At 42.3% G+C, this 23,312-nt stretch overlaps 2 protein-coding genes across 4 annotated transcripts in view; one reads left to right on the top strand and one right to left on the bottom strand.

Annotated features, from left to right (window-relative positions):
- The first annotated feature begins 1,685 nt into the window (after window positions 1-1,685).
- Window positions 1,686-10,111, top strand: slc27a2 (solute carrier family 27 member 2). 3 transcript variants are annotated; one of them, XM_029434777.1, is made up of 11 exons: window positions 1,690-1,967; window positions 2,119-2,537; window positions 5,171-5,380; window positions 6,313-6,471; window positions 6,570-6,694; window positions 6,788-6,982; window positions 7,608-7,698; window positions 7,951-8,149; window positions 8,758-8,855; window positions 8,990-9,120; window positions 9,590-10,111. In XM_029434777.1, the coding sequence occupies exons 2-11, from the start codon at window positions 2,156-2,158 to the stop codon at window positions 9,764-9,766; spliced, it is 1,767 nt and encodes a 588-aa protein (XP_029290637.1). In that variant the 5' UTR covers window positions 1,690-1,967; window positions 2,119-2,155; the 3' UTR covers window positions 9,767-10,111. The 3 variants fall into 3 exon arrangements, with proteins under 3 accessions (XP_029290635.1, XP_029290637.1, XP_029290636.1); XM_029434776.1 differs by having other exon boundaries at window positions 1,690-2,020; XM_029434775.1 differs by having other exon boundaries at window positions 1,686-2,537.
- A 1,343-nt stretch (window positions 10,112-11,454) lies between these two features.
- tjp1b (tight junction protein 1b) overlaps window positions 11,455-23,312 on the bottom strand; it is a 32,301-nt gene continuing 20,443 nt past the window's right edge. The window contains 19 exon segments of the mRNA XM_029433183.1: window positions 11,455-13,213; window positions 14,639-14,782; window positions 15,321-15,538; window positions 15,678-16,149; window positions 16,437-16,567; window positions 16,800-17,015; window positions 17,678-17,769; window positions 18,189-18,611; window positions 18,613-18,825; window positions 18,827-19,048; window positions 20,100-20,324; window positions 20,623-20,973; window positions 21,077-21,177; window positions 21,253-21,463; window positions 21,553-21,635; window positions 21,749-21,844; window positions 21,938-22,122; window positions 22,614-22,833; window positions 22,925-23,033. Coding sequence (XP_029289043.1) covers window positions 13,119-13,213; window positions 14,639-14,782; window positions 15,321-15,538; window positions 15,678-16,149; window positions 16,437-16,567; window positions 16,800-17,015; window positions 17,678-17,769; window positions 18,189-18,611; window positions 18,613-18,825; window positions 18,827-19,048; window positions 20,100-20,324; window positions 20,623-20,973; window positions 21,077-21,177; window positions 21,253-21,463; window positions 21,553-21,635; window positions 21,749-21,844; window positions 21,938-22,122; window positions 22,614-22,833; window positions 22,925-23,033 — 3,807 coding nt within the window. The 3' untranslated portion in view covers window positions 11,455-13,118.

Genomic DNA, 23,312 nt, shown 5'->3' with positions numbered 1-23,312 from the left:
CCACGAGTTTGAAACATTTTCTCATGTTTGCCCTGTGGGGCATATACATGCTTGTTTCCTGGTTTCCACCGGGGGCATTGCTGATATATTATGTGTTTGATGCAATGCATCAAAATCAATGCTGTTGCTAATCGTTGACATATCCCAGACTGTGTAAAAAAAAACCCTCATAGCATTTACTTTACTGGAAATAATGAAGAAAATGTTTGTCATTAAACACAACGGTGGAATTATATCAACAAACTTGCATTAAAAGGGTTAAAATTCTGAAAATAAATGAATGTTTGGTAGTTCAGGACGGGTGTTGGTCTAAAAATGTAACTCAGTGAAAGTGGAAAGTAATATTAATAAGATTTTTTATGTGGACATTTTTGTTTTCTAAGGAGTGAGGAACAATAGTTAATGCTAATTAAAGTATTTTGTTGAAAAAAAATCACGTGTGACGAGTCTATTATCTCATAATGGTGAATAGTAATGTGTGAAAAACTGTACCTTGAATAAATCTTTTAAAGCACAGCAAAGTGTTTCTGATCAATATGCCTCTACCAGCTCCGGGGACAGAAACTGTCCTTCACCCTCTGGTTGGTGCAGGGTGACCCAGACTGTGCTGCCCCTGGAGCTGACAGGAGATTAGCAGCATGGAGGACACCTCGACAGGTAAACCCACACATGGGGAATGAGGTCGGGCAGCTCAAGCAGGGAGAACAACCTCGTTAACCAAAAGGTCCCCGATGTTAACGAGAGAATCAAAAAGACTGTAAATCTCTCTCCAGTGTAATTATTGAAAATGTGCAACCTGGGTCTGTCAAAAGAGATTTCCACTATACGGTTATCGGAAACCTGCTGGTGCACCGGTCACAACAACTCAAAAGACTTAAAAACACACAGAGTCGTTTTATCACAATCAAATGTTCATTTTGATTAATCACTAATCAACAAAAACGCAAACATTTGCAATCTCCAGCTAGTTAAGTTTCAAATGAATAAAGTAAAAGTCTCAAGTACGTGAGGGCAGGTGATCAATTGGTTAAAGTCTTTTGAAGTCTTTAAATTTGACCATTTGATTTCAAATCTGTGTTAATAGTGTTGTTTTCTTATAGCTGAGGCCAAAGAAGAGATGCAAATAAAATAAAAAGGTCAGAGTGTAGCTGAGCAAGGCCTACCTGTGTCTGACTGTGGGTTGGACTAAACATTTATTTAGAAGACATCACCCTGAGTTCTGGTAATTGCCATCTTCTGCATTACATTTAGTAACACTTAACACTTCATTGATTTAATGGAAAGAAAAAAAAAAGCAGATGTATTAGTAATGAATATAATCATTAGTTGCAGCCATGCTCCACTCATGGGACAACTCCATTAGCACAAAGGAACAGTCTCAAGAACATAAGCCCCTCACCACTTTATACTTCGTGTGTGTGTGTGTGTGTGTGTGTGTGTGTGTGTGTGTGAGAGACTTGTAGCGGCGCCCCTCCTCATAAATCAGCAGACAAATACGGCTCAGTTTAAGCAGCGCATGCCCACCACTTACTCAGACGGCGCATTTATGATGCGGGTTGCCATTTACAGAGCTTCTGTAGTGGTTTATGACTTTTGCTATTAATATAAATCTGTGGATTTCAGTCTACTTTCTGCTGCTGGCAATTGATATCCTTTCAAAAATACACATTAGCAGGATTTAAACTGCAGTTAACAGTCATAACCTGGAGGTGTCGCAGGTGCACATCAGTAAAACGCAGAGCTTTCCTCTTGTTATGTTATTTAATCACTTGTCTCGCTGTTTAACAGAATCGGGGTGTGCAGCATAACAAGAGAGTAACACAACATGAGGACAACATACATTTTGGATAGAAATGAGCGTGAATGAGTTCAGAGTGGAAGTGAAAAACACCCGGTCTGGCAACTAGAAAACATTCCGGAATGAAGGAGGGGTCAACGGACCAGAGTTGAGCACCGCCCCGGGTTGAGTGGGTGAACTTTGTCACAAATTTCACTTGCACAACATTCATCACCTCCAACTGTCAGTGATACATGCATCCCGAGTAGTGCGCTCTGCAAAATGTACATCTGGTTCACTGTTTTAGCCGGACTGGCAATTCTGTCCCTCTCTTTCCTCAGGACACTTTTCCCTTACTTTGGCGAGGACTGCGTGTACATGCTGCGGAGCATTACACTCGGCATCAGGCTCGCCAAGTACACAAAAGTCAAGCCTTTTTACAGCGTCTTGGACTGTTTCTTGGATGCAGTGAAGAGGCATCCCAAAAAGATCTTTCTGCACTTTGAAGGGCGAGAATATACTTATGAAGAAGTGGATAAACAGAGCAACAAGGTGGCCCGAGCTCTGCAGGCTGAAGCCCGACTGAAGGAGGGGGACGTGGTCGCCTTGTTTCTTGCCAACGAGCCTTGTTTCGTGTGGATTTGGCTCGGTTTAACCAAGCTGGGCTGTCCTGCTGCTTTGCTCAACTTCAACATCAGATCCAAGTCTCTGTTGCACTGTTTTTCCTGCTGCGGGGCCAAAGTGATCATCGCATCTGAAGGTGAGCTACAGAAAGATGTTTGTGTCAGGGGCGTAGAAAAAGGAGAGTAGGGGTCTTCAGCTCTCTGTGCTTCTGGTTTCCTCCACCATTAATCTGTAAGCATGCAAAGAAGTGCAAAGTACAAAGGCCATGAGGTACCGGTACTTTCAGTATTTACACTTTGTGCAACTTCAAGTTGTGCCTTAACTGAAATACTTATGTATAGTTTTGAGCTGCTTGTACTTCACTAGAGTATTTCAATTGCATGCTGTTTATTGTACTACATTTCAGAGGTAAAAATAGCACTTTTTACATTTGTTTTAATCTAATTGCGATTATTTTGACTGACTATGATTCACGAAATTGGAGGGAATTATCCTTTTTGCAGCATTATTCTAATTTTCATTGAACAATATGTTTAAAATGATCATGGTGTGATTGTTTGTGATCTGTACCAAACAACGATTGTGTTTAAGTCTGTAGAATACTTAAATACAGCTTACATTTTGACATAAACACATGATAAAACCTCTAAAATGCATCAGTTAGATATTAAACCACGACAAAGTTGGGTCCTCTGCCACATTTCACATTATCCCAAGAAAATTCCCCTCTAAACTTTTCTGATTGTTTTATTTAAATAACCTTTCAAGGCTCAAAGAGATAAACACACATAGAGAATATTCCCAAAAGAGGCATAATGGGATGTTAATATAAGTATTGCCACTTTTACTTTTAAGAAAATGATCTTAACACTTTCTTCCACTAGCAACTTTAGACTTGCATGAACACCAAATTGCAGATGTACTTTTGTTACTTCAATATAGTGCTGGGCAATAATTAAATATGATGATTTATTGTCTTTCAATGAATCATCCTGAGGAAGTCATACAACGAGATACCGTGATACACAATTACGTTGTTTATATTGACAACAATAAGCTCATGCAACTTCTCAGAAACTGATGTGAAATATTTTGATGAAAGCTTTTTAGGATTATGGTTTTGTTTTTATGTCTCACTTTATTTACATTACCACTGATCAATTAACAAATGGTGTATATATGGAAATAATTATATTTTTTTCCTGATATAATTGCACTTGAAACTGTTCTGTTCATTTTTCACTAAAGTTCTTAATTAAATGAGAAAATACTCAAAATCTGTCAAGTAAAAGAAGCTTTCCATGGGATTATTTCATATAGACTCTTTATTTATTTATTGAATTACCAGAAAACATGCTGTATTGTGATGTATTGAATATTTGACCAATATTCAATACATTCCTCGGACAGCTTAATTTACCTGGCAGGTAATGATTGTTTAGACATGTAGTTTACATGCAAAGCATCTGATAAGATAATATCAGGGCTTGAGTGACCTGATCAATCAAGAGGGACCTTTGCCCTCATTGACCCCCGTTCCTCTCACTCTTTGTGCTTTTTATTTGTATTTTTTAATAATCTAGTCGCCTTTGAGGGCCCTTCAGGTCCAGAACAAACTGCAGACTTTCTTACATATACTGTAGGTATGCAGCAGCCCATCCAAACTGCTCCTGTCTGTACCATCAACTCACACACACACACACACACACACACACACACTCACTTATGTCAGTTTTTTTCAATACCGTAGATCCACAAATGTACATTATAACTGTATAACTGTACATTGTATGTTATTATAACTGTCAACTTTCGTATCATCACAAACTTTGTCCTCTTGTTCCTGTAGCACTATTCTGCCCTAATTTCATATTAGGAATCCTCACCGTGTTAACACATTATAAACTGAAATAATAAAGTGTTTTAAAGCTCATGTTTGACACAATGATTGCAGTAGGCCTACACAAATAACTCTAGGAGTCATTATAAAGCTGTAGGACTACTGTGACGCTGCTACGTGAATCTAATGAACAGATCTGAGTTGATCTTCCACCACTAGATTACAGCACAAAGAAACTTCGATTTCTACACATATTGTAGTTTTGTGGAGGTAGCAACTCTGACGGTTCTAATCAGCCTTTATTGACAACATGTCCCACTGATTAAAGGCTGTTAATGATTCAATTGTTTTAGTCTGCGCTAGTGGTGAGAAGTACAGACGACATGAACAGGATAGAAACTGAAATGCGTGTTTACTGCGTTGATTGAAGTTGTTATTTTGTATTTGAATCACAATGTTTTGATATGAAAGTTTTGCCACAGTATGATTTATATAGGAAGACAACAACTAATAATAATGAGTTAGGATGTAAAAAATAGAGTTGTGCAATTTTAAAATAGCGAACTGTTTTTTAACAACATAGACAAGAAAAGAGACTTTTAACAGGAACAACAGCTTCCTCAGCAACAGTAGTTCAATCACTGTTTCCCCCCCCCCCCCCCCCCACATGGTTTCAGTCAGTGTGCTGTACATTCAGTCCTGACGGCTGAGTTAATCTGAGGCACTCTGAAAGCTTGTTTCTCTGCGCTCCCATTTTGGAGCTAGAGTTTCCCCCCCGGAGAAATACACGCATTTAGGCTGAATATCGTGCACCATGTGCTTGTGTCCCAGTGGGAGGTGAGGTAACATGAAGCCTACATGTGCTGCATTGCGCAACACAGCGGTGTGACATTAGTGTGTAGAACTTGAATGCCTCTCTGTGTTTGCAGAGCTGCAGTGCGCTGTGGAGGAGGTTTTACCTACGCTGAGAGAGCAAGGCACCAGTGTGTACCTCCTGTCAGAGGCCTGCAACATTGAGGGCATCAACTCTTTGTCTGACAAGATCTCCCCGGCCTCAGATCTGCCGCTGTCCCGGGACCTCAGAGCCAACGTCAACATCAAGAGCACTGCTCTGTACATCTACACGTCGGGCACCACAGGTACACCAGGAAACTTATGGTTCTTTTTGGAGTTTGGACGTTTCTGCAGCTGTTAAATTGTATTTTATTTTACTGAGAGGTGTTTTTAATACTTTGTTGACTGCATTTATACCAATGAGGGTAGACATCCTGTTCTGGTCGGTAGTTGACCATCTCAAATATTCAATGGGAGCTGGAACTGCTTAAGAGACTGTTAATATATGTGAGATAGTAAGATTTTAACTAGCTTCTCTATTGTTGGATATTTTTATCTGCATAATACAAGCAGAACAAGACTTGCACACTCAGCATTTCTGAATGGTGTGTTGGAGAAGAGCTCTATCACACATCTCCTCCCCTGGATTCAAGGCAACACTCTGCCTGTAGGAATACATCAGCATGGAGGAATACACTAACAAATGTGCCTGCTCGTGATATTGGCAGAGTCGTGTGTGTGAGAACTAAGTAGTATATTTAGCTGAAAACAAGCTGTAAGCATTAAGATATTATCACTCTATAATGGATATGGTTAAGCTTTTAGCTAAACGTTACTTATTCATACATCCAGCAGAGCAGGAGCGACACTAGCGTTCTTTATTTCCTGCCGCCTGAACCAATTCCTGAAGGAAATGTCCTTAGCTGCTCGGTGCTTTGTCTGTTTGGCGCTAAAGGGTCAGACATCAGAGGTTTTTTTGATGACTGAGATAAACGTGAGAGGAAACAGTAAAGCTGCATGCTGTAAAACCAAAACAATGAGCTGAATGACTCTAAAAAGCAAGTGATAATTCTCTGTATGACGTCCTACATCTCTTTCATGTGGCACATAATAATTTCATCCATTGTTCGCATTAAAATATTGATTAGAGCAGCTTTAAAAAATATATATATTCCCAATACTAACTTCACCTGTGCTCAAGAACCTGAGATGATTTATTATTCTTTGACCTTGGAAGGTTTGCCTAAAGCAGCCGTTGTCACCCATGAGAGGGTTTGGGCCGCCTCCTTCCTCCAGGCAGCATGTGGAGTCACATCAGAGGACATCTTCTACATCAATCTGCCGCTCTATCACAGTGCAGGCTTCCTCATCGGGATGGTCGGAGGCATCGAGAGAGGTATTATAATCCTCTTGATCCTAAAAATGCATTCACATACCTGGTTGGGCACTTAAGAATGGTGCTGTATTAGTTTACTGATGTGATGTTGATTACAGGTATGACCATTGTTCTGAAGAGAAAGTTCTCTGCCTCTCAGTTCTGGGGCGACTGCAGGAAGTATAATGTGACAGTGATGCAGTACATTGGTGAAACAATGCGCTATCTCTGCAACACGCCTCAGGTAAAAGGAATCTCACTGGACTGTTAAATTAATCAAGGATTGATCTGATGGAAGATATGAAGCTTTACATTTCCCTGTTTTGACTTTTTGCAGAAAGACGATGAGAGGAACCACAAAGTGAAAATGGCCATCGGCAACGGAGTCCGATCTGACATTTGGTCAGAGTTTCTGAATCGCTTCGGGGACATTAAAGTCAGAGAGTTGTATGCTGCCACAGAGGGAAACATCGGCTTCATCAATTACACGTCCAAGATCGGTGCAGTGGGGCGGGTCAATTTTGTCCACAGAGTAAGTAGAGAAACGTGTCGGCAGCACGGCTTCAGTGCACACTGATTATCTCAACGACTCAATCAATGGGCATCACATTCTTGTTCTTGTCTTTGAACTGTTGGATGATATAAGCTATAAGCATAATCCTAAATGTAGACACAAGAAAACTCCAAAGCACTCTCTTCTTAAACAATGTAAATGCCCTTTTTTGTAATGGCGTCATGTTAGACTAAGTGTTTTTAGTTTAGGAGGAGACTGCATCCATGTTTTCTTATGATTCTTAACTTTTCCACCATCGGGTCATAATTTCAATTTGACCAAAACTTTGGTTTATGAAACTCTTTAAAATGAGTGTTGGTACCATCGGCCACAGTTGTACTTTGTGTTTTGTGCTGCCTAGCAAACGGTAGCATGCTATCACGCTAAACTAAGATGGTGAACGTGGTAAACATTGTAGCCTACCTGCTAATTATCAGGACGTTAGCATCTAGCTACAGCCTCACAGAGCTGCTAGCGTGGCTGTAGACTCTGCATCTTGTTAAACTAGCAAAGCGAAACTTCATCAACTGCAGGCTGTGAAAGTGTTCACACACACACACACACACACCTTTTAACTCGTACGTTTTTTCTTCCTTCTGTCTAGTTTTTCTTCCCGTACACTTTGATCAAGTTTGACATTGAGAAGGAGGAGCCTGTGAGGAACTCTGAGGGTCTGTGCATCGAGGCAGCCACAGGTGAGTCTGTGCTTTCTTATTTAGCTTTTGTTGTATTCACTTAACAAGAGCAGCATTACCTCATGTGGTGTCTTCAGGGCTGAAACTATTAATCCATTAGTTGACAACAATGTTGAAAATCCATTCATTGTGTTTTTATCAAGCAAAAACGCCTCCTGCTTCTCAAAAGCGAGAATGTGCTGCTTTTATCCGTTTCATTCATTGTACATTTGATTTGGTCTGATGGACATTTTGAATGCTTCTTTTTGTCAGGTGAGACGGGGCTTATGTTGGGAAAGGTTACTCAGAGGTCTCCTTTTGTTGGATACGCTGGCAACCTGCAACAGACTGAGAAGAAGAGGCTTCGTGACGTGATGAAAAAAGGCGACCTGTACTTCAACACTGGAGATTTGCTTCGGTTTGATGAAATGAACTTTGTGTACTTTCTGGATCGAGTTGGTGACACTTTCAGGCAAGTAGCGACTCATTTAGTTTTGTTGTTTTAATTCTCTCAAAGGATAGGAAGTTCCACTTTTGTTTAGGTGTTTCAGCATTGATAAATTATGTTCAAAAGGCTTAGTGTGGAGATACCCTCAATCTTTTGGGTGAACTTATCTTATTGTTACATTTGAACATTTCTGACTTTGCACAACTCTCATTTATACACCATAAGCTTTCTCGCCAGTTCTTTCCAAACACATCGGGATGTCTTTTTCAGCATGAAGTGATTTTGGTGGTCAAAGGTCAAAGGTCACTGACCTCACGTCCATCCCTTTCTTGCGAGTGCGATATTTCAGGGAAGCCCGGAGGGAATTTCTTCAGATTTGACACAAACATCCACTTGGACATGATTTAGAATTTGGTAGTCAAAAGTCAAAGACCTTTCAAAACATGTTTTTGGCCACGGCTCAAGAATTCATTTGCAAATCATGACACTTTCACCCAAATGTGTACTAGACTAAAAATGATGAAGTGATGACCTTTTGACAGATATGGATGTAAACTGCAACTTGCAAACTTCTAGTTTCTATCAATTTAGTGGCAGTCAGCTAAAGTTCATGTTGCTGTTTGTTGTTGCAGATGGAAAGGAGAAAACGTTGCCACATCAGAGGTCGCAGATATTCTCTCCATGTCTAATAGTGTTTTGGAGGCAAACGTCTACGGTGTTAAAGTTGAAGGTACAAACACTGATTGACATGTTAAAGCACATTTTTACAGATCTTGTAGTGTAGATGACGACCATTAACGCAAATAGTCCATTCTGTGCTATTAAAATATCTTCTGTACGTATTCAATTGAATCGTCTGTTAAGGTCACGAGGGGCGGATCGGCATGGCAGCGGTCACTCTGAAAGAAGGAGAAGATTTTGACTGTTCGCACACCTTCAAGCAGGTCGTCAACTACCTCCCAGCGTACGCAAGACCTCGCTTCATCAGGATTCAGGTAACAAATATGATTTGCTTTGCTTATTTGTCTTATTTCATGCTCCTGCAGTCGAGCAGTTAGAACGTGATCTACCCTGGCTTGGGTTGTACCTCGTTTGTATGTTGTAAGACGGATTTAATAAGACTTTACAAGTTTTATAATCAGTAGCAATTGCCTCTCAGCCAGCATACACTGTCTATTTGGTGGAGGTTGTTGGGGCTGTAAGCAGCTTGTGAGGAGAAGTACAGACTCTACTCAGAGAGGGAAAAGTACCCTAATGTTTTTTATTTACAGATAATTCTCCCGAAAGAAGGTTCGACTGATCATCAGTCAAATATATAATTCAGTAAGAGACGGGGCTCTTTCTGGGGAAGTTAGAAATAAAACATAAAGGGGAGTTCACTGCGTGGAACTGAATGCGATCTTATAGCTTAACGTGAGACCAGGGATTTGTGTGGTTAAAGTGTTCACAATATGTGTCTTGTAGCCCTGCCTGGAGATGACGGGGACATTCAAGATGAAGAAAGTGAAGTTGGTGGAGGAGGGATTCAACCCGGCTCACATCGAAGATTCTTTATACTTTTTAGATCCTGAGCAGAAGTCGTACGTCCCCCTGACACAGGACATCTACACAGCAATCAGTCGTAGGGAAATCAAACTTTAACGCAGTCACGGTTGACCCAGGCGACCTGTTAGATGTAACATTTTATTCGTGGTCCTTTTTTAACAGTCAACTAATCTCAGGGACAGACCGACTTTTAACCTTTTTAAATTTACTAACAAACCTTTTGAATTCATCAATTTGACCTGTTATTTAAACCTCAAGAAGTTAGGTACCGATTACTAGCATTTTCTGGTCTCGTTGATTTCATGAATACTTTTATTAACACAACTACTCTGTATGTCTACAGACTTTGTAAATGTATTTCATAATGCTGACAGTGTGTGATATACAGGTATGTCTTACTGCCACTGTTGAACATTTAATAATTAAACTCTGTATGTATTATTGCCGACTCCTCTTTTTTTTTTAAATATATTAAACGTTTTGGACCTACTTACGTCACACATTGGAACAATCTGTGGGTTGTCAGTGAACCTTTACACTGATGTTACGTACAGTGCAGCCTTTTTTTTTACTTTATCAGCGTGTGTGCATAGTTAGACTTCAGCTTCAACATGTCATGTAAGGGACAGGAAAGTTTCTGTTGGTAATCTATGGGCAGAGCAACTTTCTGACTCTGGCGGGGTGATTGACCTACACAACCTGACAAACGAACTCAGACTTTGTCACAAGCTTAATCACAAGACAAACATGGCAACAATGTTTAAATCAGCTGGTTTCAGAAAGCCGAGAAAGTAAAGACATTTTTGAAATTGTCTCCCCACTACTCAGTCGATTAAAGGCCAATTGGTCCAGAGCACTATGAATGGACTTTTAGGAGACATCATGTGACTAGTTTCACTTTTGAAAAAGACATTCATAGTTTTAGATTTGGCGGTAGAAGTGATTTTACCATCCCTCTCTTGTTACTTGGTAAATTAACCGTTTTTGTTGGAAAAACCATAACAGACAAATCCTTTAAACCAGCTTTACACATTCAGTTGCTAGGCACACCTCGCTAAAGCCAATCTAATACACATGTAATAAATCCTTCATGAAGGTCATGTTGTTTTGTCTCTGAGGTTTCGATTCAACGTTATGGTCATTTTGAAGGCTGCATTTTGTGATGCTGTTGAATTGTATTGCGTTATAGGTTTCTATTATTTGTCTACCCTTTTATATCACTGTGGGTGGGTTAAATAACAAACACCTCGCAGTATAACACAATGCAATTCAACAGCACCACAAACTACAGCCTCATATGATCATACACCTAAAACAAACACCTTCGTGAAGGTAGGATTTATTAAAACCTGTTGGATTAGCTTTAACAAGGTGTGCCTAACAAACTGAATGCATGTTTTAAAACATGTCAGGAGGGGATCTTTTTAGAAAAAGTAACTTATTTCTGGATTAAAGCAGCCAGAAACAAAACCATGAAATTCATTTTTAAGGAACATAAAATGCCGTTGTGGTTAGCTAACGACGAGGATGCATTCCACTAACTGTGTTACTCTTTCAATGAAGACTGTCAGCTCTGGATCTACATTATTGCAAGCAGAATAATCCACCTGACAACTCAGTGCGCATGTGGAATACATTGGGAGTAACAACTTGAATCAAGTGTTGCATAATGACGGTACAGTTGCCAACTTTAAATACCACAAAGGAATCCTTTGAGCAGTCTGGGTGTGTCGATATGACATCTAGTAGTTTATATCCACACAACACACTAATCCATGCAGCAGTTACTTTAAAAATGAATTTATTTATTAATACAGTGGTATACTTAGAAATGTGTTGCAAAGGAAAACAAAAGAAGTTGAACCGAAGAAAAATCAAAATAAATAAAAAGAATATCAGCCACACGGGAAAATAAACTAGTGTTGGGTTGAAGCAGTGTTATATCAAAAGAAAATAGTACTGATGTGCCATAATAAATTGTCTATTAGTACAAAAATACATTTCAGGGCACACAATACAGCATCCAGTATCACAAATAAAGGAAGGGACCACTCTTCACAGCAGACCCCCTCAAGTACATCTTTTAAAATCATTTAAACCAAGCAGTTCTCTATTTTGTAAATAAGAATAAAAAGTTTTCTGACTGTTTAAAAATGCCTTAAGTAGTGTGTGTGTATATGTTGGTAGAAAAGTCAGACTTATTACTGCTTATGTCAGTTCCAAGGCTCAGGGGTATAACCAGAATACAAACATAACCAATGTAACCGCTTTCTCTTTTTTTTTTTAAACAAACGTTTTCTCTTTTATACAAAATAACAAAGATGTACAAAAGTTCATTTACAGAGAACCAAGGCCATATACTAGCAATATGTACAGCCACAATTTAAACATCTTCTAGCTTTTTGTATTTCCTCAGACTTCATATGCATAGCAGTAAAAGAAAGCATACCTTTTCATCAGCCTCAATTATTCTTGTGTGCTAAATCCAAGTTCACTGTTTATGAGAAAATGCAGAGACAACTTTTTCTTCCGTAGTGATCGCTATAACTGAAGGATCCGATGTTTTAAAGTTTCACTGAAAAGTTAATATGCAGATAAGGCATCACTGCTTGCAGTGTACGATGGGATTTTCATGTGTTGAACTTAGTAGTAGCAGGCTTCTGGACCTGAGTCATAGCACATGCATAGATCTCTAGACAGCAGGAGTTTGTAAAATCAAGTCAGTATATTTATCTACGGTAAAACATTGCTACAAAACATCAGTTTTAAACAGAGAGCGCCCGCTCAGAACAAACGGGCGTCTGATACTAATACTTAACCTTCATTCTTCTTTATTATTTTTTTATCTTTACCATGCCTTCCTTCATGAGCCAGGCTCAGCACTTCAGTCCTCAGAGATCCTTCATTAGTGAAACGCATGACCACAGAACTCACAAACAAAAGTTTTGCATATACCAACTTTGCTGTTTGTGAGTGTTTTTTTGTGTGTTTTTTTTTTTTTACAGTATGCAAAAAATCCCATTGCAATATTAAATGAGTTTCCAAAATTCTCCTTTTTCTTGCACCGCTCAGACCTTTTACAAAATTAGCTAAAAATGTCAAAACGAGATTATTCAGTCTGTGGCACTGGTCATGCATTCCAACTTCAGTTCCTTTGTTTTAAATAACTTGTTTTAATCTTTATTTTTTGCAAGCCTTGAAAGCACCGGGGGAAAAGAAAGAAAGAAAAGAACAAGAGTACAGCGTTGGGATGCTGGACTCCTCCGACTCTCCTTGTGTGTGTAGTTTTTTTCTTTTTTCTTAATTTTTGGGCACAGTAAACAACGTGAGAGTATCAGGTTCGTACTTCATCGAGCATCGTGCACCCCGCCACGGTGGAGGGAGCACGGCAGGAGCAACTGACGTCCCCCGTTTATCACATTCAGTAACAGGCCAGCTGTTTCCCTCTTCAGAAGTGGTCAATGAGCACTGACACACAGTTTGCACCCACCAGGTAGTTTGGGTCTCCAGGGAGAGATTTGTTCTGCCAGGTTTTGGGATCACCTGCAGGAAATAAGAGACATGATGTCAGCTGCTGGAGCACCTCCCTTCCTCTTTAAAACAGTGGAGGATTTCTTCATAAATAGCGTTCGACTGATGAATGCATGCATTAATGCAGGAAATTAATTCTTGTTGCTCACTATGAGTTTATGTGATTAGTTAATGATTAGTGGACCATTTAAATGTAATGAATGTTAGCTCAGTTACTTCATACATTCTTTTATATGCCACCGAATTAGCGGATTCTAGTTACATAGAAAATGGTTTTCTGAAAGCACAACAGTACCGGTTCTTATAGAAATATGTTTTTGGGGGTCGGATTCAAAAATCTACATATTTGTTCATGAGGCTAAAGGCTCAAGGCTACTTTAGCTGCTACTAGCTTACGTTGCTCAAGTTGCATTGTGGGTCATGTAGGCACTAGGTTTTGGATTTGTAAGTGTGTAATTAAGTGTAATTAAGACATAATGTGTTTATCATTAAGTTACATAAGGTAACCATTACAGTTGACTTATGATCCACTTAAATTAAGTGTTAATAAATACAGATTAGTTACTGTTCTGCTTTCAGAGGCTGATCAAACGCATGTCTCTGAAATGCCCTTTTTTATGTAACTGAATTCCAGCTGATTTGGTGAGTAGCTGAGTAGTTCATTAATTGATGGTTCACATAAACCAACAGTGACACGATCGTCATAAGTCAAGCATTACTTAAGCGTGTGTTTTGTACCCTGACTACAAAATGGCATTTTGTCAAGCTGTTAAAAATCTGTTCATAAAGAGAATTGTTAACTCAAATAAACTGCATGTCTCCTATATCAGTATGTTAGTCTTCAAAATAATTGATTGCCATGTTAAAAAATAGTGATTAAAAATATGGCTGCAACTAATGATTATTTTTAATTACCGATTAATCTGCTGATTATTGTCTCAATTAATTGTTTGGTCTATAAAAAGTCAGTAAATAGTGAAAAATTGTTACTTAAAACGGCTTGTTTTGTCCAATCAACAGTCAAAAACACACAGACATTCAGTTTACAAAGAAAAGAAGCAACAACTGCACAATCTGAAACTTATGTAATGTTTGGCCTTTTAGCCCGAAAACATTCAGGCTAAATGTTCTCAAAATAGTTGCTACATCTTCTTCAAATCTATTAAAATCGGCTGATTTCTTCACCTTTAGTGGCATTTAAGTTTCTTTTCATTATAACTGTGGAAGCCCAAGACTTTAATAAACAAGGCGCCTCAGTTCACATTAATCATTAAAATAGGAAAAGCAACTCAAATCTCCAAACAGCACATGCATGAAGAAGAAGAAGTGAGGGGAATATGGAAAACAGGTGATTAAAATGAGTCAGGCTCTAAGAAACTCTCGTCTCTAATCACAAAAGCCAGCCCAAAGACCCCAGAAGGACAGAGGACAGCGTACCCGACGAGGAGTCGGAGGATTTTAGAGCAAAAGACCAACCATCAGGGGTCATTGACGCACAGTGAGGTAAGCGCAGCTCCACCGGCTTCAGGAACTTGAGTCCATGCGGGCCACACATCACCAGCGGACTTAGCAGCGTTTCTCCTGCACGGATAAACAACAAGATTTAAAAATTCCACAAATTAAACATGCAGGATTTAATCAGCACACAGGATTATTTATGACCCAATCAGGAGGCAACATGGAGTCTGTTGCCAGGCTTTCATGATGAAATAGAATTAACCGTTAACTGACCTGCCAGGTTAATTAAATTACGACACTCCCCTGGCGCTTAATGTTAATTTTTTTTAAATCCCCTAAAATATACCTGCTGGCATGGATGTTATTTTATTTAAGAGCAATTATCTAACTGCGTAACCAGCGCTTTGCCTGTAAACCAGCCATGTGTGCTGTCCCATCTCTTCAGGGCTTTTATGGTAATACTCATAAAGATATGAAGAGTTCTGTGTTTTTGTTCCGTTGTACTTCAGCATCAAGAAGAGGAAGTGTATAAAATCTTGAGACCATGAGGAGAACACTTCCTTGTTTATCGTGGGTATTTTTATAACTTCAAGGGAGATGTTCCTCTAAGATGTAGTGACTGTTTGTTCCTTGACATATTCCGGATATGAAGAAGACCAACCTTTCTCCTTGTCGAGGGGGGGCAGGATGCTGTTGTCCCGGCACACCTTGAAGTAAATCTCCTGCTCCACGCTCTCGGGGATGGCACCCTGGGGGATGATGATGCTGACGCCCGTCTCGATGGAGCTCAGGACCCCTCCGTTACAGTTAAAGATCCCCCGGGCGGTGGCGACCACGGTGTGTCCTTCATCTTCGTCGTCATCGTCCAGCGTGCTGGGGCTGAGGGACGGAAGCACAGAAGTCAGCATCATCAGTCATAACAGTGTAGGCAGAGAATAATGCACAGCAGAGGACACGAGAACAAACCCCCTGTGAGCGAACGCGTCTCTTTCTGTCTTTCAGCAGCTCAGCTTCTCACCTTACAGGGACGGCCTTGGGGATGGCGTTGATGTTATTGTGCTGGTATTTGGGCCTGTTGTCCATAGTGCGTGTGAAGGTGTCCAGGCCACTGTCGTGATCCAGAGGCTGTGGTGACAGCTGAGGCTTCCCACCGTTGTTGCTCACCACACTGGGCTTACTGAGGAGGTCCGTCTTCACCTGTGTGTCGTTGGGCAGCAGGTTGTGGTTGAACTTGGGGCTCTCAAACTTGCGCTCAAAGGGCCGGGCTGAGCTGGTGTACGGCTTGGGGACGTAGCGGTTATAGCTAGTAGGAGCGGGAGCGCCCAGCGTCTTTGGGGGGGCCATATCAGTGCCGTTGACCGGGGGTTTGTCGGGGAGGCCCCTTGGGGGAAGGTAGCCCCCTGGTGCGGGTTCGTCCCTGCTGGGCGGCCTGAGAGCTGGCAGCTCGGGTTTAGGATTGGGTGAAGTCAACAGCTCAGGTATGGAGTTCACTGGAAGGAGCAGGATACACCATATGTATCATACCATACATTTACAGTAAGCACAATAAAACTGTGTTGTAACAATTACAAAATGATATACTGTATGATGAATCCAACAATTATTCTCTCAATCAATTGATAAATAATTTGGTCTATAAAATGTCACGACTTAGTACTAAAATGTCCATCACAATGGCAAACAAGATGACAAAACAAATGTTGTCCAAATCCCAGTGATATTCAGTTTAACAGAGCAGACCAGATAAGTATATGATGAAGTTTGATGAAGAGCTTACCGTCGTTGGGGCTGAGCTTGGGCAGTGTGTTGGGTGGGATGGCGGGGAGGCCGTACTGTGATGATGGGCTGACTTGGGGCAGGGGTTCATATCTTTTCTCCACTGGACTCACCTTCTCTGCAGACTCAACTCTGCAGTAGGCACACACAAACACCACGGTTAACAAAAGCAATTAAGATTCTGCAGCATGTTTGACTTCAGAAATTGTATATGGTATATAATATTTTATTACATTTTTGACAGCTGAGCTGACATGCTGTCTCTCTCAAACACATTGCATTGTACCGTTGACCCCGTGTTATCCTACTATGACAAATACAACTTGAGGAGCTTTGTACACGAGTGCTGCCGTGAGGTGTCTACCTGTTATACGGGTAGGAAAGTTGAGCTGGTTTGGGAAGATCGTGGAAGCGGTTGATGCCAGGACTGGGTTGGCCCATGGCCTTGCTGTCGAAGCTACGGCGATCAAAGTAGGACAACTGCTTCCTGTAGTACTCCTCATCCTCATCTGGGTCATAGTGGTTGGAACGCATTAAGTCATCCGGGGGTTTAGTGTGGGGCTTCTGTGGCTCAGGGGCCCTGCAGAGGAAGCAACAAGAAACAAGTGAAACAGCTGCAGAGATTTAAACAGCGGGGACAGACACTGGGATTGGCCTGAAGCCCGCTGGATAACGTTATGATGGGAGACATCTCATAAATCCTGATTTTCAATTCAGTTTTGATGTTCGGAACAGTGCGCTCATTTAAAGGGCGAGGAGCTCAGGACGGCAACGAGACTGGTGCTGAGCTTCTCCCAGCAGGGAGGTTCCTAATGATCCTGCTAACATGCTGGTAGTCTTCGTAGACACTCGTGTACGATTAGTCAAAAGAAAGTACGTCCCATGTATTTTCCATAACCTCGATGGAAAACAAGGAGAATTCACGAGGACTTAGGAAAAGACAACCGAGGTGCTAAGAGAATCAACATTAAGCACCAGCTCTTATCATGGCGGTCACTTAGACACTTCCGGGTCATTTCACTCAGTTAGGAACCTTCCTAACCAAAAAAGGATAATCGATCGCAGCACTGGCCTTGCGTTTCTTATTTCTTCCGTCTTTGCACACCACACCAGAGTCTGACTTGCTGCACAGTGACTTGTGTCTCCACTAGGTGGAGCTCAAACAACAAGCCTTAGCTAGGATCTCAGCGTTGCCCTTCACCCACCTCCTCTGCAGCCTGGGGTGTTATGAGGACTACGTACCTATAGGTGCTTTTCTCCTGCTCCAGGTTGCTGAGGGAATTGGCTTTAAGGACCGGGCCAGGTGCACTCACAGGTTTAGGAACATCTGCAGGCTGAAAAGCAAAAGGGAGGGCGTCTCTTTAGTGCTTCTTGCATCTGATCCAGATTTTTGTTCACATGAATGGATTGCATGCACATGGATAAAGCACCGTGCCTCACATCTCACAGGCCAGACGGTCACAACACAGATGATTATTTCACAAAAACAAGCTTGCAGTTTCAAGTCTTGCAGTTCTGCAGTTTTTTGACCGATGCATCTGCAGTTTGGGAAAATATAATTTGGCCTCTGCGGAGCTTTCTTGGATATCTCACGCTGCTTTGGAATACTTGCATATCCAAGTACAAATAGTTAAAACTCTTTAAAAGCTAATAAATGCTCCCGTCTGACATTTAGCCTAACAAGTCCCAACGTGTTTGTTGTTGTGTCACACCGTATCATATGTTTGAGGCGACAGCTCTGTGAGGAACTTACCCTGAGAGCTGATTCTCCTCCTTCTTTGGCCCGGTCCATAGAGACGGACCGTTTATTCTCAAACATCTTTACTCTGTTCAGCACCGACTGCGGTTTCATGGCCGGGTCGTCGTCCAGGTCTTCCCGCGGCGGAGGAGGGAGGGGTTTGGAGCCTGGAGATATCGCTGGCTCGCCTGGGGAGGGCAGGGTCTCCGGTATATGAGGGGGATTTATAGGTTCAGAGTTCATCATAGGGTCATGCATCCCTTGCTTAAACCCCCGGCTTGGAGGCCCAGGAATGTAGGTGGGCCTCAGACCAGAGTCGCCGTAATACTGCTTTGGGGGGTCTGGCGATCGAGGTGAATTAATTGGGAAACCGTGAGGTTCTGCATCATAAGGAGAGCGGGCATCATAGCCAGCTGGGGGCGGGGGTGGGGGCTCATCAGTAACGAATGGGCCCAGGTTTACTGTGGCGTCGTCTGCCATCGTAGCCCACTGGTGGGGCCTCATCGTAGCGGGGCTGAGGGGGGCTGTATTCCCTTCCTGGTCCGTCGTCGAAGGGGGACCGGGGGCTGTAGCCCATGGGTTGCTGGTGGCCCGGCTGGTACCCTGCTGGCTGGGACGATGAGGTCTGCTGGTCATAGGGGGACCACTGTTCAGTTGTAATGAGGCACACGGTTGTCGTAGTGCAGGTGAGAGTCAGTGTTGTGAGGCTTTGGTTCTGTGTAGCCTCCTCCATCGTATCCGTAAGGCGGGTGGTCGTATTCACGGTATGGCTGTTTGTCCTGGTACGGCGGCTGGTGACTGTAGCTCAAAGACTGCTTCAGGCCATGGTTGATTCGTACAGGGTCCTCCATATTGTACAGATCCTTCTTGTACATCTGTGAAGAAACAACGCTAAATGAATACATCCATTACATCATCTTCATTTTGAGCTTCTAACTACCACCATGTTGGAAGACAGAGCAGTCAGAAGAGAAACTTTCCCAACACCAGATTAAGAATAAATTCAAAGATTAAATTCAAAACTGGGATTTAAACTGAAAACTTGAAGAACTGAACAACTTCATTAGAAAATAAATCCTTCCACCGTTTAATTAAACAAAACATCAACTCAAAGCGCAATTACACAAGCAAACCTTTGTCCATTATTGAAAAACAGTTCTGAATGCCTGTTTGACAAGATGCCTCTCAAGAATGATAATAATTCATATGGACACAACTCGGTTTTACACATTAACATGGTTTTTAGAACCAAGAAGCAATTTGCACATTTCTGAAAGGCCTCATTTCAAACATATGATGTGTAGCCTGTAGACAGCAAATATAGTTACAGTACTTCCTATAGAAGAGGGTTGATTTGTTGGCATCTACTCAGGACAAAACCTACTAAACCGAAGACACAATGCAGTGTACTGATGTACGTTTGTTTTCCATATGGAGAATTGCTTGAGGGAAATCATTACCAGGAGTACTGTCTGCAGGTTAGCTTTCATCATGCAACCAACATTCAGTTTGCATCTAATGCAATGTCAAACTACAACAGACGACACATCTACCATTTCAATGCCACTGTAAGTGCTACTATCGTTCATCTACAGAAGAGAGTTAAAGCTGAAAGGAACCCAAAAACATTAGGAGCCATGCAAAGGAAGTAAAAGGCAACAGTTAGGGCTTGGTGTGGATGTCTTCACCCTGGTCAAAGACTCAGATGTACCAGTCCTTCTGGTCTCCCAGCCCACTGTGGTGCATGTGGACTAGTCTGTCGCACATTTTCTCTGGGAGCCAGAGGCACACAGTGGGCTCAGTGAGTCACACAGTGCGGGCATGTCATGCAGAGAGCGAGTGGAAAGCATGTGCGAGAAGACAGGCAGTTAAAACAGCAGGCTGGGGCCCAGGCCCGGTCCGAGTGGCTGGTGAAACAGCGGGTACCTTTGGTTCTGGACCAGGCGGTCCAGACGGGTGGGGTTCATGTGGTGGTGGTAGGGGCTGAATAAGCTCAGGGGCAGGGCTGCTAAGTGAGTCAGCCTGAGGAGCTGCGGCTGCAGCAGACGGCTCCTCGAGGTGCATACCCTCAAGCTGTACAGGCTGCTCAACAGCAGGGGGCGCTACCACCGTCTGAGGCAACGAGGGCATGGGCAGAGCAGCCTCATCTTGCTGTGAAGTATTGTTAAGAGACATTTATAACACAGCCTGCACACAAAGTACAGCTCCCCCCAACACTGATCTTCTTCCTTACACTGAATCAGTTTTACCAGCCAGAGAATGTGGTTAGAATAGATAACATACCCGTAGCTTCTAAAACATGTTTATAACTTAGCAAAGGGCATTTAATCTTAACAAAGGTCAGGACACAACACTGAACACAAAGGAGCGATTACTCAGCTCTGCAGTACTTGTATCCATACATCCACCTCTGACGGGCGCAGCCTGCGAAGCTAGATATGAACTTTACCTGCTGCGGAGCGGCCATCTTGAACCCAGCAGGGTCTATGCGACTGGCTGGGTCGGGCTGCACAGGGTGCTGGTATCCAGGGTAACCAGGCGTATCCTGAATTACAGGTGGGTCTTCTCGCACGGGCTCGGAAGAGCGGGTGATGGCGGGCTCCGTGGGCAGTCCCACCTCGTCGTTCAAAGTCTCGTCCAGTTCCTGGTCCGTGTAAGCCCCGCCCTCCGTGTCTGTGTCCTCGTAGTCAGAAGTGTGGCGGCTGTCCGTGCTATACATGGAGTATTCACTGCCCGGGGCCGACAGGTAGGACAGACGGTCATCGTGGATGTCCAAGTCATCCTCTGTAGTGCCATCCGCCTGAGCAGAGCAGACAGATTATCAGCTCATGTGTCGCTAAATCAGACTGAAAGGAATCAAAAAATATTGTTGAGCAAATTGAAATGACAAAAGCGTCTCTCACCTTGCCCTCTGACACCCACACCAACTGGTTCTGCTGTTGCTGGATTGTTTCTTTCAGCGCTCCGTACCAGCCGTCATTCATATTGTTCATGTTGATGGTGGCTAAAAGAGAATTGTTTTTAAGAATACAATTGTAAAAGAGACAGTATTGTGTTTTAACTCTCTCTGCACACTCACTGGTGAACAGGTGGTGATTATTCTTCCTCAGTTTGAGGGCTCTCTCATAGAGCTTCCTGGCGCTCTTCCTGGACTCTGGACACAGTCTGGTCCTCATGTTCTTCACACCCTGCTTAGTATCCGGATTTAGGAAGACTACAATCGGGTACCACTGAGCATAGTTCAGCCTGTCCACAGCGTTCGGGGTGATGTCCAGGACGGCATGTTTGTCCTTCAAGAGGAATGAAAAATATAAATGTGACCTAAAAAGAACTCAAAAGGCTTTAATGCATTTCATATGATACAAGGAGGCATACTCACTCTGTCAATGATCTGCTTGATGGTGTGAAGACGAATGATTCCTGAACTACGCTGGTCTGTTCCTGCATCTCTCGGTTCACTCTCTGGAAACAAGGTGAGAGGGATTTATGAACAAAACATTTTTGAGCACTAAAAAGGTGTACCGTCGGTTGATGGTATCTAGTATGCATGTGCAGTATAATGCATGCAAACATACTGGCAAGCTCGAAAAGATCCGTCTCTTCTCTGGCGAGTTTTTCTCGCGCAACATCAGCAATGGGCCCAAATATCACCACAGGTCTTAGGAAACCAGCTGCACGAAACAAATACAAACATTAACAGACTCAGAATGCAGCTTTAGTCTCACATTGACATAGAGGTCATCAGTGATGGATAAATTCCTCACCCTCTCTCAGTACAACTCTTTCATAAGCAGGGAACTTTGTTTGGACTGGCTGGGAAGAGAGGTCCTCCCTGCTCTTCCTCAGGTTCCTCTTTGAGCTGCGAAGACCACGAAACCTCCAGAAGTCCGCCCTGTCGCCACCTGCTGTTTTAGGGAGAGTGTATTGCACGCTGGACAGCTGCTCCGCTCTGTTGACAAATGGCAGAAAGACAGAGATAGTTCTTAATGTAACACAAGCTAATGGATGTCATACGTTTGGCACGGCTAACCTCAACAATGCAAATACCTGAAGGACTCTACATGGCCATGATAATCATAACACATTTGATATAAATAGGGGGAATGACTGTCTGCTGTTGGGCTGTACCGAATGTCATCTTGTTTTACGTTTGAAGCTTTTAATGTGTTTTCGAATAAAGCTTTGAAAGTCTGTCGTCATATTTTATGACGTCATCACCCTAAGGAAATGAAGAAGAAAAATTATTTTGTTAAAGATTTTTAGTTTTTGTGGTTTTAATATATGCTAATAAAATGTGCTGTTGGACCTCAATACGGTTGCGTAACTCCTTCATGTGCAGTCAAAACGATGTCTTTGAAGGCTAAATGCCAACACATATGGATTGAAGCAGAATATTGCATCAGATGTAATCATTTCCTAAATTCACAACATGTCTGTCACCTGTTTTTGTTGGGGATGATCCCCCTCTCCACCTCCTGGTGGTTCTTGCCGATGCGAATAGCCAGCCAGGAGCCCAGCTTCCCGTTGTAGAGGGTGTCCACCACACGGAACACCTCGCCCTTGTTAAAACTTAACCCATACGGAGATTCCTTCTCATACTCAAAGTGTGTCCGGATGTAGAAGGAGTCACCAACGTCTGACTCCACGATCCGCCGATACACTGAACAGGAGAAAGCGAGTCAAAAACATCTGCCCAGTGTGACCGCAGAGAAGTTCATCTCTCGTCTCATCTCCTTACTCACTTCACTTACCATCTTTCTTCTTCTGGGCTAGAATGGTGACCTCTTCACCCTTAGGAAGGTCAAGGAGGAACAGCACCGCCTCCTCTCGGATTATGTTTGCAAAATCTACATTATTTACCTGGAATTTGGGAAAACAGATGTTACTGCTTAATGCTTTTCACAATCATAACCTTCACTGTTGTCTAGTACTTTTAAGTTTCAGTCAGAAGTAGGCTTCATTGTTCAAAGCGTGAGTGACAAGAGGTGGGACTCTCTATTTAGATAAAGGTTTACATAGCTCTCCCTGTTCCCAGTATTGCCTGGGTAACTGCAAGTTTTACTGCACTGCAAGAACTCAAGCTATTCCTCTTTATACTTGGGGAAAGGAGCAGGAGGTACAAACAGCAAGATATATGGC

The sequence above is a fragment of the Cottoperca gobio genome, chromosome 6 (genome assembly GCF_900634415.1).
Source record: "Cottoperca gobio chromosome 6, fCotGob3.1, whole genome shotgun sequence".
Classification (NCBI taxonomy): Eukaryota; Metazoa; Chordata; class Actinopteri; order Perciformes; family Bovichtidae; genus Cottoperca; species Cottoperca gobio.
This window is presented reverse-complemented; position numbering and strand designations above follow the sequence as displayed.

Excerpts from the sequence above, each read along its gene's own strand:
- slc27a2 (XM_029434775.1), top strand. The coding sequence starts at position 2,060 with ATGTACATCTGGTTCACTGTTTTAGCCGGACTGGCAATTCTGTCCCTC. Across the intron at positions 8,150-8,757 it reads CGAGTTGGTGACACTTTCAG|ATGGAAAGGAGAAAACGTTG; the intron begins GCAAGTAGCGAC and ends TTGTTGTTGCAG. Across the intron at positions 9,121-9,589 it reads CTCGCTTCATCAGGATTCAG|CCCTGCCTGGAGATGACGGG; the intron begins GTAACAAATATG and ends TGTGTCTTGTAG.